This window comes from Apiospora aurea (assembly GCF_038362705.1).
Source record: "Apiospora aurea strain CBS 24483 chromosome Unknown utg000007l_segment0_segment0, whole genome shotgun sequence".
Classification (NCBI taxonomy): domain Eukaryota; kingdom Fungi; phylum Ascomycota; class Sordariomycetes; order Amphisphaeriales; family Apiosporaceae; genus Apiospora; species Apiospora aurea.
In genome coordinates this window covers 1659122-1673407 of record NW_027117394.1, presented here as the reverse complement: position 1 = coordinate 1673407, position 14286 = coordinate 1659122, and the positions used below count along the sequence as shown (strand labels likewise).

At 53.7% G+C, this 14286-nt stretch overlaps 4 protein-coding genes across 4 annotated transcripts; 3 read left to right on the top strand and 1 right to left on the bottom strand.

The window, feature by feature from the left end:
* Window positions 1–7050: 7050 nt before the first annotated feature.
* On the top strand, window positions 7051–8479 carry PG986_010790 (methyltransferase domain-containing protein; the record flags this gene model as incomplete). The annotated part of the gene is made up of 4 exons (XM_066847012.1): window positions 7051–7088; window positions 7203–7401; window positions 7515–7601; window positions 7958–8479. The coding sequence occupies 4 exons, from the start codon at window positions 7051–7053 to the stop codon at window positions 8477–8479; spliced, it is 846 nt and encodes a 281-aa protein (XP_066696503.1).
* Window positions 8480–10607: 2128 nt separating this feature from the next.
* On the bottom strand, window positions 10608–12104 carry PG986_010789 (phosphoglycerate mutase family protein; the record flags this gene model as incomplete). Its single annotated transcript, XM_066847011.1, has 5 exons — window positions 10608–10695; window positions 10754–10978; window positions 11067–11172; window positions 11327–11490; window positions 11926–12104. 5 exons carry the CDS (start codon window positions 12102–12104, stop codon window positions 10608–10610), a joined length of 762 nt encoding a protein of 253 aa, XP_066696502.1.
* An 874-nt stretch (window positions 12105–12978) lies between these two features.
* PG986_010788 (uncharacterized protein) lies at window positions 12979–13512 on the top strand (the record flags this gene model as incomplete). Its single annotated transcript, XM_066847010.1, has 1 exon — window positions 12979–13512. The coding sequence occupies one exon, from the start codon at window positions 12979–12981 to the stop codon at window positions 13510–13512; it is 534 nt and encodes a 177-aa protein (XP_066696501.1).
* Window positions 13513–13595: 83 nt separating this feature from the next.
* PG986_010787 (uncharacterized protein) lies at window positions 13596–14065 on the top strand (the record flags this gene model as incomplete). The annotated part of the gene is made up of 2 exons (XM_066847009.1): window positions 13596–13820; window positions 13886–14065. 2 exons carry the CDS (start codon window positions 13596–13598, stop codon window positions 14063–14065), a joined length of 405 nt encoding a protein of 134 aa, XP_066696500.1.
* Between the last annotated feature and the right edge of the window lie 221 nt (window positions 14066–14286).

Genomic DNA, 14286 nt, shown 5'->3' with positions numbered 1-14286 from the left:
CACGCTCGCTTGGCAGCAGTCAGCTACTAAACACCGCCCTTTCTCACACCTTGGTCAGGACCTTGGTTGCCTTACCGAAAGTATTGGTACTCGCTACCTTCTGGCATCTATCTGACCTTAGGTGTCAAGTCCCCACCCCCTGCGTACCTAACGTGACTACATGGGGCATCGAATGGGATGATCGCCAAGGCGCCCGCTTCGAGCGTAGGGCACTTCACGATACTTAGCAAGCAGCACCCTTCTCCCTCAAGTCAAGTAAGAGCCATCTGAAGCACCAATTGGCCACATCTGCCATGCTCTGCCACGTATTGGGAGGGTGGTGACTGGACGACCACCAGTCGAATGTTCAAGTTGGCAATTGATGGACGAAGACTCTCTCACTGCATTGTCTTTCTCGCCTCCCCCCACATACACACTGCTGGTAGACACCGCCGTGGTACTACCATGTATGCAGTTCGCCCGCTTTTAGGCTCTTCCCGCGTCCCGTCATATCCATGCATAAATCAGATAGCGGTGGGAATTCTAAACAGCCTATAGTTTCCTCGAGTGACTCCTCCTTGCAGAGGATGCAGCTTCGGTCGGTCTCTTTTGGTCCTCCTGCATGGATGACACGTCGCTCTCGCAGTGTTAAAGCCGCCCTACTCCAACTCCCGGGTGTCTGCATATCCGCCAAACCCCATTGTACGGTGGAACCAATCAACCAAGTCATCGACTGCGCCGCATGGGAAACGGAATACATGCGTACAGGATATCAAGTACATCATCATACAGGCGTCTATCCAAGCACACATATCTATATTCTCTACAGCATAGCATGTACGGACCAAGGTTCCCAGATCATCCTCATCCAGATGACTCGGTTCATCTGGATGAAAATTCCATGAAGCCAAAGTAGAGAATGAGCCGGAAGGTCATTCATTGGTCGACAGGGTTACATGCGGTATCTCCAAGTGCTTCAGCCGCTGCCCTGTCTTGCCTGTATGGCTTACGTGCTTATTTGGGTAGGCGGCTGGATCAGTATCCCGGCGGTAAACTCTACACTATGTACGCGATATACTACACTTTGACACGACATGCCACCTCAGACTGGCATGTCTCAGTCAAATGAGGTTCCAGCCTTGACAAGAGAAGGATCGGTTACAGTGCACATACTGATCGTGTGGCAGTGTTTCTAACGGCATTGTAGCATCTTGACTGTTCAATTAAGCTTGACCACATCTCACTTGGTCGATGACAACTGAAGTTGCTCATACACGTCAAGACTCTCGAGAGACCAGATCTGGTCGCTACATCGCCTTCCTCGGGCCCTACAGGGTACAACGTGGTAATACTGCATGCCAGATGCATTCGAGATTATTTCTCCCAAATCAACCTGTACCTGAACTCAACTTATTATGATGAGATCAAACCTTAAAGTGAACACAAGAACCAATCTCAACCACATCCCCGGAGAGCATGTTTGGATGCACCCGCTCATCCTGAAGCAAGCACCACGAGCCGAGATCATGGGCCATGCTTCAACGTGTGTCCCGTCGCGTACCCACCATCTCACTCTCCAACGATCAACTTAACATCAACACCCATATCGGGGCGCGCCTGGTGGTATATGCGGCATATCTAACTACGGGCGCCAAATTAGGCGAGCCGAACTCGATTTTAGCTTGCTGGAGTACACAGCATCGGAAGAAGGGGAATTCTGCGAAGCCCCACCACCGCGGGTACAGTACGAGCCAGCCAGTTTGCCGCGTAAGGTGATAAGTTCTGTGTGAGGAACAGGGGACAGACAAGTCGTGTGAATGTTCTCCGCTTCACGGACGGAATATGTGCGCGCTAAGTAAGTATGCCGTACAGCGGCCCAGTAGTTCACCCCCCTGTTCCGAGTTCAATAGCTTTGCGAGTCACGACAGATCTACATGCCCCCAGCAGACCCTCATCGTCAAGCTGTGATCTGTAGTCAATAAGAGGGGAAATGCATAGCAGAGTGGCAGAAATGGCTGTCCACTCACAGTCTGCCGCATCTTACTTGCTGTCGACTATTGGTGAGCTTTGCGAAGGGGAGACCCAGCAGAACGGACACGCCCCCTTCGCACCCCATAGCTCGCATGCAGTGGAATCGAGCTGGTAGGAATGCAACCAACACACACTACACGGAGGGGGTGATGCCTGCTCTGCCCTTGGATGTGATACCTATATGCATCAGTGGGTGCGCGCTGGGTCGATAGATGATAATGTGACCTCTCGAGACACGATGGAGCTGCCGCAGCAGGGTGGCTATAAAAAGAGCCGCAGCACTGTGTTGGCGTCCCAAAACGTCGAGTTGCAGGAGACTATACGCTGTTGTGGAGGAAAGAACACAGCTATGCATTCCCAGCCACCGCACACGAGATAGCGGTACCTTTTGGATGATTGCGGTAGCGAACGGGCTAGGCATAGATGAACCTCAGATCATTGTGCGATTTGGCTCTCCGGAGAAAGGCTTGGCTCTGATACTAAGGCAACCTGCCTGCTGTGTGCTATGTAATACCTATGTATGTGTGGTATGGCTTCCGACGAAACCAACCATTTAGTAGACGAAGACTGCATCTGTTGGTTCCCCAGCCACTTGGTCGCGGCTGGCAGCCTGCCAAGGGGGCCGCCGATAAGCACAATACCCACAGCTTGCTGACACGCATCCCAGCCGGGGCCCTTGGCAGGTTGGCGGTTGGATGGATCACCTGCAGATAGATAGCCTGGCAGGATCCCCGGGCTGTGACGATGGTTCTTCCTAGATAGACTGTCCATACCATCCAGAAGGACGGATGACCGCAGTACAAAGCCTACGTCCTGATACATTTCTGGAGGGCCACACGTCAGTTCTATCCAGAGGGTTGACGTGGACGACGGGTTTGACGAGGATGATAGTCAGATGTTCTGATCCCGAATAACACCGAACAATTCTGTCCATTCAGGGTACCCCTCAAAAGACTAGCGCTGACCAAACGCTGACGGTGAACTCAGCTCTCCATCCAACTTCTTCATGATATGTACGAATATATCTCTTTCTTTTGTCATACTAGGAAACAGGTGGATATTTTGTAAATAGACTACTGCAGCAATAGCACACCGCTCCGCGGGGCGACGGTATGATGCGCCATCCGAGTCAACACTGTCAAAGACTATGGGCTCAGGGCTGGTCGAGCACACTTGAGCCGTGATTGGCCGGTCTGGACGATCGATCCACTCGGAACCAATCAGATGGGCCTCAGCGGTGACTCACGTGACCTGATATGCATGCAGCGAGCCGAAGCGTTTCCCGCAGGCTGATTACCCCAGTTATGTCTCCAGCGATCTTCCCTGGCCTTGGGGCGTTTGTCCCCCCCTACCAGCCTACCGTTGCCCACTGCAGCTGGCAGGCTCGACTCAATTGACTGACCCCTCCTTCCTTCCAAGGTTCCCAATCCCCAATTGACCCCCCTTGGAAATCCGAAAGTATGTATTTGCGAAAGCAAGGCGCCAGGTGCTCAGATGAGATTAGGTTACAATTGATCAATTGATCTCGTTTCCGCATTGGTGGTCGTTTAGGCTTGCATGTCTCTGGCTTTCCAATTCTGGCCCCATCACCTCCAGCTGCAAATTGATTGCTGCAACCTCGTTCAGCCCTGGCGACTACCTAATGTACTGGTACAGACTGGTACTGCTACCTCGCGTCGCTACTACGAACATTTCCAGGCATCCAGACATCGCATTCAATTCCGCTCGCTGGACAACGTCGTCCTCATGCAGCGCTATGCGACAGCCAAAGAGGGGGACGCCATACTTCGAGATACTCGGGCTCGAATGTGTTTGCCTTGCCATCATGATTCCCAGTGTTTCGACCCGTTCGCGGTCAACCAAGGTGTGCGGCCAATGGTGGTATACTGATACTTCATTAGGTAACTGAACTACCACCTACAGTGGAATTCGGATTCTTGGCATTGCCTACCTCCTGCTTCCTGCCTACCTGCTCTACTTCCAAGGATAACACCAGGCAACATCATTACCTACGACCACCCCCGTGCATTTTGTCAACAAGCCTAAGTATACGATGATACCTGCAGTTCGAGTCTTTCGGTCATATTGAAATTGCATGCAGGGCGACAGGGGATAGCCAAGGGATATATGCATTGGTGCGCGCAGTGGGCGATTGGCCAAGACGGTATACCTCACGTACCGCTTGACAAGTCATATCTTCCTTCATATGCACCTTCGGGAAGAGATTCCGCTCCTGCTCGCATTCAATAGCCCCGGACGCGGAGAAAGACACGAACGACAATCAAATTGTTGGCCAGCAGTACGTTCAATCTTGTTCGCCGATGGGCCAGCTGGTCTGGGCATCCTACCCTACCCTACCATTTACCCCGCCGCGGCCGACGCGACACGCTGTGCACACACGCACCTTGGCTAGACACCACATGTTTCCCCCCTCCACTGGGCCATCGTCTCATTCCTCCCTTGCAGCCCGGGCTTCAGCCATGCGATCCAATCGAGTCCGGCTTACTCCCCGTCCCGGATCCCCTTACCCCCGCTGCCTCGCATAATAGAGCATGACATGTCTGCAGGACCGGCGTATAACCGGGCTTCCCTTGGACGGTTTATCTTGTTTCTTTCTGCCAACTAGCGGTCAATTTTTTCTTCTTCAAATGTTGCGCAGGCGTTTGCTGTTAGCAAGGAAGGGCCTCCCTGATGGATATTCCCGGCCTCTGTGCGGGCAGAGGCGGTGGTGGTGTTGGCAATTACTAACCTGAAGTGAAAGTGAAGTTGCATTCGTCAGGCCGCTGTTCCCCGCCTACATTGTTAGGTAGGCGACAGCAGTGCCGGCAGAGCCTTGACCGAGCTGAACATGGAACTGAACCATGCACGTCAAACAACTATACTACATACATAGCAACCAGGCTGGTCATTATGCCCGTTCGCGGGCGCTGTAAGTGTGAGCTCCCGGACAAACCGTGCTTGATGCTCACAGGTGCAGTCCCAGAAACCAGGTAGATAGACTCTTCATCCTACGTCTGCCGCAGCTACATGCTTCCTTTAGCCCGTGGCTGGCCAAGAGCGAAGATCCCCCATCTGTTCCAGCATCATATCATCATGTCTGATATCCTTCTGGCAATGTTTCAGTGTACTCTGCGGCGCGCCAATCAACTATCGGGAGGATGCGGCCGCAAACCCGTCGCGTCTGCAGCTCGCCCTTAGCCGCGGCCGGACCCCATAGCGGAAGGCTGGCCATGTACCTCTTATTAAGCCTGCTGTCCATCTAGAATCCTGCAGCAAGTCGGCGAATACAGGGGCCAGAGACAGCCGTGTGGGAGAGAGAGTACGTACTTGAATCCTTACTAACCTAGCAACAGCAGCACCACGTGTGTGTGTGTGCGAGGGAGAGGCGGCAGGGAGGGCTGGTGGCGCAGCTCACTGGCTTGTATCTGCCCTGCTGTCCGCTGTAGGCCGGCCTGTTAACACACCCCCGAATCAAATACTGTCTAACGCTGGATGAAATGCTATCACCACCACCACCAACACCAACAACAACAACAACACCACGAGGACGGGGTTTTCCTTCTTCCTGCACATGCGCAAGTGCCGTCGCATTGCATGGCAACCACTCTGTGCAAATTTCACCGGCTCGCTGCCCACCCTCTCAGCATCCGCTCACCCATTTCCCTTTTCTTCGCGATGCAGACGTCCGTCGTCATCGCTTTAGATGCCTGACTCGGCTTTCTTGGATGTTTTGGGCGTCGTGCATAAGTCCCTCCCCCAAGGCAATGAAGCTATTGAGCTAAGGCCCAGAAGCTAGCGACGCTGCTCCCTAGTTGCCTAAAAAAGCATGCTGCAGTTGCTGCAGTTGCTGCGCTGTGGTGCTACCTTGCGACGGCTGCTGCAGTGCTGCTACTGCTTGCCACCTACCACAAACCCGTTCTGCCCGTAAAGACTGACCAACCTACAGGCCACACAAGTAGCTACCCGCTACGCCCGCAGGCTTGCCGCAACTTGTGACTGCGGACCGACGCACGTCTGCAGCTGGGCCATCGAGTAGTATCCCGCTCCTTGTGCGACTACGGAAACGTCCTTGGCCTTGGCTTTGTAGTGCGTGTGCATCGATTGCCACTTTGGTTGAAGACGAATGATAAGGGTGCAGCGAGGCGTGGCTTCAGAATCTTCTATCGCATCTCCCGGCGCGCCCGTCACACACACACATACACACACACTACATACCACACACAACCGCAGTACCTACCGTCCAACTTATGCACGGCATCGACGGAGCATCGACTATTCCTTGGCGTAGTGCATTATTATGTATCAAATGTACAATGGATGGATGACAGTTGAATCCTTGGCTGCGGCCCCCCTCTTCCTCCCCCATCTCCTTGCAGGCATCGCCGGTCGCCGAGAGGCACGAGGATGGAAATGATGCCTGCGTACCCCATTGCTGCCGGCTAGATATAAGCGATAGCTCATGTACAGTACAGCGGCGGTGAGGATACCTAAGAATGCAGAGCCCGGGGGTTCCACACCCGGTTTCCCTGTGTCGCTTTGCCTTCGTCACATGACTAACCGCATTCTGTCGCACTCCGGGATTGTCACGCTTTAGTTCTGCAGATACCGACCAGGTAGGTAAGTAGGTAGGTAGGTAGACAGGCAAGTAGGCAGGCAGGCAGTGGTGATGGTATACAGTTTTGCTTCAAATGTGGTATTGCTTGGACTTGGAACGGGAGGCAAGGAAAGCTCTCGGCGGGAAGAGGAGTCGAATCTGCCTCTGGTATAGGTATGTGGCCGACAAGTCGCCGGCAAAAGTGTGCGAGGGGTCCACGGTCCAAATGTCGCCGGTTTCTGTTCTAAAGCCCGAGGGATTCCACTGCTTGCTGCTTGCGTTTGGCTCAAAGAGGCAAACCAAGCAACCAACGGCCGTCAGCAATCAATCTCCAAGGCACTCGTTGCATACATACATCCTATATCTCGTGCTGTTATTACATCATCACCCCTGCTTCCATAGTGCTTACCAGCTCGACGGGGATACGATCGATAGCGACAACCACCATGGCCGAGGTTACTGAACTCAACAGGTCGCATTTCAAGTAGGTCAACCGCATTGCATCCCGTATACTCCAATAGTAGCAAACCTACTCATTGACCCTGTCCTGATGCTGATGCATCACATTTTTACCCCGCTAACAATCTGTACGCTGCAGCAATGAGGCGTCAAACTACGACTCCAAGTTTCAAAAGACCATCCAGCAGCTGACCGAGGCCATCCTGGAGCGACTCGACTTCATTGGCGTTGACTGGGTTGCGGATGAAGAGGACGGCAGCGAGCAGGGTGACGGCAGTACCCATGCCCGGGAAGTGCGGCTGCTGGACTATGCCTGCGGCACTGGTCTGATGTCAAGGGTCAGTTCGGGTTTTGGCAAGAGAATCCACCCACCATCTCGGCAGTGTCGACGGTAGTGGTAGAGAGAGAGGTTAACAACGAGGCTAACTAACGAACGTTACTGCATGCACAGGCCCTGGCTCCTTACACGACCCAATGTGTTGGCGTGGATATTTCCGAGGGCATGGTGGGTGTCTACAATGCCACTGCGCAAAACCAGGTACATACGATTCTTCCTTCTTCTTCTTCCTCCTGCTCCTCGTCGCATCCGTTCTGGCCCAGTAGGCCCATCCTTCCCCCATAGATCCTCGGGACCCGGACCCTGTGAATGTGTGATCGTGTGTGTGTGCGTGCATCTCGGTCCACATGGATGATAGGTCCGGAGGCATCCTTTTTTCCTTTCTCTCTGCACATCCATCTATGCGGTTGCTGCTCGGCTAATCCGTTACGATGATAAAAATAAAAAATCCTGCTCTTGCGCCTGCTCCTGCTCCTGCCCTCCTGCTGTTGCCTTGCCTTGCCCACTTCTGCAGGAAGCCGAGCTAACTCTTCGGGCGTGGTGGTTGGGGAAAACAGGGTCTCTCAGAGGATGAGATGCATGCAGTGGTGGGCGACGTGACGGTCCCTGAAGACCCTAGCCCGGCCGCCCTGTCCGCTCCGCGCTTCTTCAACTTCGACGTGGCCGTGCTCGGCCTGGGGTTCCATCACTTTGCGGACCCGCCTCTGGCGGCCAAGCGCCTGGTCGAGCGACTTCGGCCGGGCGGCGTGCTGCTGATTCTCGACTTTGTTACGCACGAGCCCATCGTGAAGCGGGACGGTCACGATGGCCACGGCCACGGCCACGGCCACGGCCACGGACACAGTCATGGGCACGGCGGCGATAAGGACGAAGGCAAGGACAAGGCGTTCCACAACGCGGCGCATACGGTCACGCACCACGGCTTCTCCGAGTCCCAGATGAAGGGAATCTTCGAGGCGGCGGGCGCGGGCCGCGGGTTCGCTTTCCAGGAGATGGGCAGCGGCGTCGTCTTTACCCATGGCTCGACCAAGGATGGATCGAAGCGGCGCGTGTTCTTGGCCCGAGGTGAGAAGGCCTAGGAGGGCGGATGGAGGTGAATGAGCTGGAGTTGGGTGATGTTGATGCAAGTCGACCATCTCCGGAACCTAAAGGGGCATAAGGGGCCTATAAGTATATAAGGAAGTAGATGATAACATATAGTCAACCGCATACGAATGGGCTTCTCCTGCCGCCTTTTCCATCATTCTCCCGGCACATGATGTACAGAAACAACCTCCTCGTATTCTGAGGTGTTCTTAGTATGTGAAAGATCCAACTTCGCCATGCATTCAATGAAACGCCTTCTATCGCCCAGGGGGTACTTGGTAGCACCTGCCTGCCGTTACGTACCCAATTAACTTACCATTTCCTCATCAACAACGACGACGATGACGATCAGGGTCTCATAGCATAACGGTAATGCATGCAGTGTAGTGATATATACAACTTACGCTTGCAGGATGCTGGTTCAAATCCAGCCGTGGCCAGGCTTTTTTTCTTTTTTCTTTTTTTTCTTCCGGGCTTTTGGTATCATGCATGTGCTGACTGTTAATTGGTGTGCCAGAAGAGCCGGCAGCGCTTGTATTTATATCGTCGTTTGGACTTGGATCTCTATGGAGGTCATAAGGGGGCAGCTCCTGGATACGTGACAAAATCAATCCAAGTTACTTCCCAACTAGATAACAGTCAAATATACATCAATTGGCTACCACGAACTTACACACCGCGTGACGGCGGCCATACAATGACTGACCGAAGCATATGTAGCACCGCTTCACCCAAGTCTTAGTAAGATGCGTCGACCGTCAGAAACCGAAGGGGCAGGAGGCAAGAAGTGCCTTCCCGGCACCATCTCCAACAAGCGTCTGATCCAGTCGCCAGATTGTGTTTTATAGCAGGTGGAGACTGGAAGCATCCGAAGACGGTGACTGTTGGAGTGACGCAAGACGAAGAGTGGCTTCACATTGTTCAAAGGGGCTACGTGGGTGGTATGAGGAGACTTCTACCAGATTGACTAGCAAGGAATATGCCAGGAGTGATTTTTATTTTATTTCATACATTGCTATCCTCCGCACATATGTATGTATACATCGTCCCTGTTCATATCTGATCCCGTGTACCGACCAAAGTCAACATGTACCAAAACGTACATACACACTCGTCTTGTATGCCCTGTTCCATCTAAGCTGACAGCAGAGCAGCCGTTTCGACAACCTCTCGTACCCTAAAGAGCGAGCCCACGTGGCATACTACTTCTTCTTTTTACTTCTTGGGAGACTTTCGATTTGTTTGTTTGGCTGTATTCACGGCCAGTGGCAGTCTAATCAATGGCCGTAATGCTCGGGGGAACTCCGGCCCCTGGATCTACTGGAATCACGTAGCCGTCCTGCTGACGCAGAATAATGTACCAGCTGATAAAGGGGTACAACTAATACCCCGATAGCCAGCCACCTGAGCTGATAGTGAAGGTCCTCTGGTGACAAATAAACTTACCTTAACAGGACTACATATGTGGCAGAAGCAAGTATTGTTCTTCAAGCAGGGTTTTGGTATCGGGCAGGCCGTTAAGGCTTACGAGCACGGCAGACCTTGTAAGTCGTTCGAGACCTACATTAAAAAGGGGTTACTCAGCTAGCGTGTGCCATGGAGACCCAACAAAGCCCTCTTGCAAGAGGGGCCGCCTGGAGTCGATCGTATACGATATGATGAGCGTTGGAATGCACCAGAGCCAGGAAACCGGTGACATAGGCACACTTGATCACACGTCCAGATGATGATCAGAGAAGGATCATGCGGTGTCATATTGAAGTCGTAAGATACGCCATGGGCATTAGACTTAGGTACAGCGAGTGTAAGCTGACCGATGACTTGATTGCTCTTGGTGGTGAATGCTAAACCAGGCAATGGGGACTGCAGAAGAAGGTTTGGGTGCACATGTTTGTAAAATGTGTTGCTCCTTGGGTGTCGAAAACCATAATGCATTGCTGTAGATGCCAGTCAGGGTATATGGCATACACTAGCGGGTATAATAGGAAGTAAGCTAATATGGGCCAAGGGGATCGAAATAATCCTGGTAGCTATCATCTACCTTGGTTGGTCGCACCCCCCCTGCCAACATTCCAGGGCAAAGCTAGGCTTGATACTCATGTTAAAAGTTGTGGTGCTCGGCTAAGGCGAGGCCAAGTCTCGGGCTTCAGGGACGATGAAGGCACCGCCAAGAAGGATCGCCGGCTCCTCGAGGTTGTGGTGTTCGTAGCTAGAGTCGATAGTCAGTCAAGTGCTTGTGCAATAAGTCGGCATGGAGAGAGCCTTACGCCAATGTACCGATACCACCTGCCTCTAGCAGGAAGGCAGGGCCATCCTGCAGTGTCTTGCCAGCCCATCGCATAGCAAAGGCACGAAGAATGTGGCCATGGGCAACGATTAGAACATCACCGCGCTGAACTTCCAACTTGGGCTTCCCAATGACTGGCGCATGCCACTTCTCTCGAATTTCCTTGATGAGCCTATCCACTCGTGCGGTGACCTCGTCCGGGCCTCTGCAATAACGTGGACGTATTAGCAAACACCAGGTCTTATCGGCATACGCATGGGATGTTGGGGATTTGGAATCGGAGGACAACGTACTCTCCGCCTGGGCACCCATCGGCCCAGATATCCCAATTACGCCCGAGTCCTTCCTTCTCCCTGCGATCTCGAATCTGGGTACTGGTCACACCCTCATAATCACCATCTGTCAATCATACCAGTCAGCCATGAGCCGAGGTCAGCCTGGTTAGAAGGACATCGGCTGGCTCCCGATTGCTCGGGTCCGTAACCGGGACTTAGCCCGCCAGAAGGTTTGCCACTGCTACTACCGCCGCCAAGTCCCGGAGATGAGCACTTACAGTCCCACTCCCGAATATCGGGTGTGATCTCTACACGCGCCTCGCAAGCATTGCCCTCGATCTTCTCGGGTGTGACGCCATGTGCTTTCCACGGCAGAGGATCCTTGATGCCGAGGTTGAGCAGTTCAAAGGTACGCTGCGCCCGCGTTCTTGGAGAAACGTATCTGCATCACGCCACCAAGGCAATCAGCGCATGCCACCCACACGAAGCTTTCCCCAGTGGCGGCAGCTTGAGGCCTCGGCGGCGCCTGCACAGATTGATAAAACGAATTGTGGCCGGGTTCCACCGGTGAACTCAGACGCACGCGTAATGCGGCGCAACCGTCATGCAGTTGCCAGTACGCAGTAGACCCTGACGACATGGAGAATGCATTGGTACACCGATGGCATCAGCCAAGGGACTGGCTCTAGCCAAGAGTTGAAACGGCCGTCAAAGGTCGCATTGGCGGAATGGCATGTTCTCAAAGTCAAGATTGGCATCGGAAGCCTATCTGCCATCGGCGGGAACCATGGCTTCAGGGTTGCATATCCTCCGAGGCTAGGCTGGGTATTGGGTGCCGCAGGGTGAGGCTAATTGAGAGAGCGAGAGATGGACTTACATATGAGCCAGTTGCTGAGGTACAATCAGTCTATCCTCGCCGACAAGAGCCTTGCCCGTGGACCGGACTCGCCTCTCACCCGTAGCAGTCAGGGGGATATCACTGGTGCCGGTGTGACGGCCGTCGAGGGACCACTCGGTCTCGCCATGGCGGACGATGAAAACGCGGGGTGTGGCCATGGCTGGCCAGCTGTTGCTCTGGGTCTGTGTCTCGTCCAAACCGGGCTCCTGCTGGTTGTCGTCAAGTCAAGCGCATAAACAGAGTTTCAATTACTCGAAAGACGTGCGTGAGAGGGCGGGATGACAAGGGTGGTGGAGGATCTATGTAGAACTTGAGACAAAGAGGAGATCGAATTTATGTAGCAGAGCAGGGCCCTGAACCGCAGCGACGGATCGCAGCCATGTTTCCTCGGTGAGGGGGGTGTTTCTTGTTTCTTTCCATTTCTCCTGCGGGGGCCGGCCCTTCCTGAACTACGTATGCACGGCTTATACACAGTCGAATAGGTAGGGAAAGCTAGCGAGATCGATACGTGCGTGGAAACATGATGTAATGAAAAGGCTCGGGCCTCTCGGACCAGGTGGTAAAAAGGGCCAAAAATGCCAAGGGACTTACGACTGTTCGCCCTTCAATCTTGGCAACTCTGAAGGTTATCCGTCCGCACTCAAAGAGGCAAAGGAGGCAAGATAGATAAGGTGCCCCGGTCAAGGAAATGCAGTAAAGAGTAGTGGAAGAGGCGTATCTGTCTCTCGGAGCTTGAGCACCTTTTTGAGTTGAGTCAGTCTGGCCGGCGGTAGAGGAAGGTGTTTCAGGACGACTGCAGTAGCTGCACGCCCGGTCAATCTCAAACTTGTCAGGCAATCGATTGAACCGGCGGCCAGGATAAGAAACGACACGAGAGAAGAAAAAAGAGACAGAAGTGGCAGGTGGGCCCGAGCGTTCCGAGGGATACAATGACATATAAAGAGACCAAGCGATCAAAGGAATTGTAATATGGTAAATCCTCCAAAGTTGCTTCTCCCGAGATATTGTTGTCAATCAATCAATCAATCAATCATGATCGCACCATTGGATCTGCCTGTAAGGCGCTTATTCAGATCCCTCTCCCTGTCGGTTCCATGGCGGGGCGGCAGCAACGGTTCAGGCACGGACACGGCCACCATAGCCACCGGCGCGGGAGCTAACGCCGACACCAGCAGCCACTACGACAATTTCGCTGCTGCAGTCGAACTGCAGGCCTGGCCGATACCACCCTCTTCTTCAGCCTCGTCGTCGACGACAACGACACCAATCCCGAGAACGATAACCACCTTGGCCGAAGACGAAGAGTCCTTTCCCTACCAAGACAAGGACCAATTGACCAGACCGCGCATGCACTCCGCCCGACCGCCCCTACGCGAAAAGTACCCCCACCACCAGCTCCCGCCGATCCGGTCCAGAGCCAGCAGCCGCGGCTCCTTCGAGAGCAGCCGCAGCCGGAGCAGCAGCACCACCAGCAGCACCCTGAGCGGTGATGGTCTGACGGTCCTCAAGCAGCCCCAGGAACGGCAGCGCGCTTGCGAGGACTGCTGGAAGGAGTTCTGGGGTTGACTAAAACACAAGAAAAATAGAGTCGAGGCAGGCGGCGCACGCACTATACTGCACTCGCCCGCTATACACACCCTCATAACAACATGAAACCCATACCCACCACGACGGCTTCGTCCAGGCCACCACGGGCCATCCGGCGCGGCCCAGCCCCCCGCCCGACAACGCAGGCACCACCACCCAGCACCCCACTGCGAACCGCCACCACCCCGACCGTGAAGCGCGTGGTCTGGACCGGCGCCTTTGCCGCCGTCGCCATCGTCGGCTCCATCTACGGCGCCGGCCTGAAGACGAAGCAAGAATTTCAAGCGGTGAGTCGTCTTCCATATCCACTCTAGAAAAACTTCAGAAGCTGATCCCATGCGTCGCCAAATAGGAGAAGCAACAAATCATCGAGTCCACACCAGAAGACCGCATCAAGGACCTCGAGCACCGCAGGGGTGTCCTCATGTCCCAGAAGATCCCCCTCGAGAGGAAGCTCGCCGACCTGCGGAGCAGAATGCAGGCCAAGGCGGCTGCAGAAGCCAGCCAATCACAACCCAAGAAGAACAGCTAGGCTGGCCGAAAGAAAGCTGGTTGCTTGTTAGTAAACCTCTTCCAATATTTTTCTCAAGAAAGAAGAGGGAAAAGAGGGAAATGACCTGTATATATTCCAAAGGATATAATATGTGTTATTAATGGCGATGTTCCCGTATATAGTTATTTATCTTAACATGTAACGATCTCACGAGCAATGGATGTTTGAATCATCATGTATATTCATGTTGAGGACTTTTC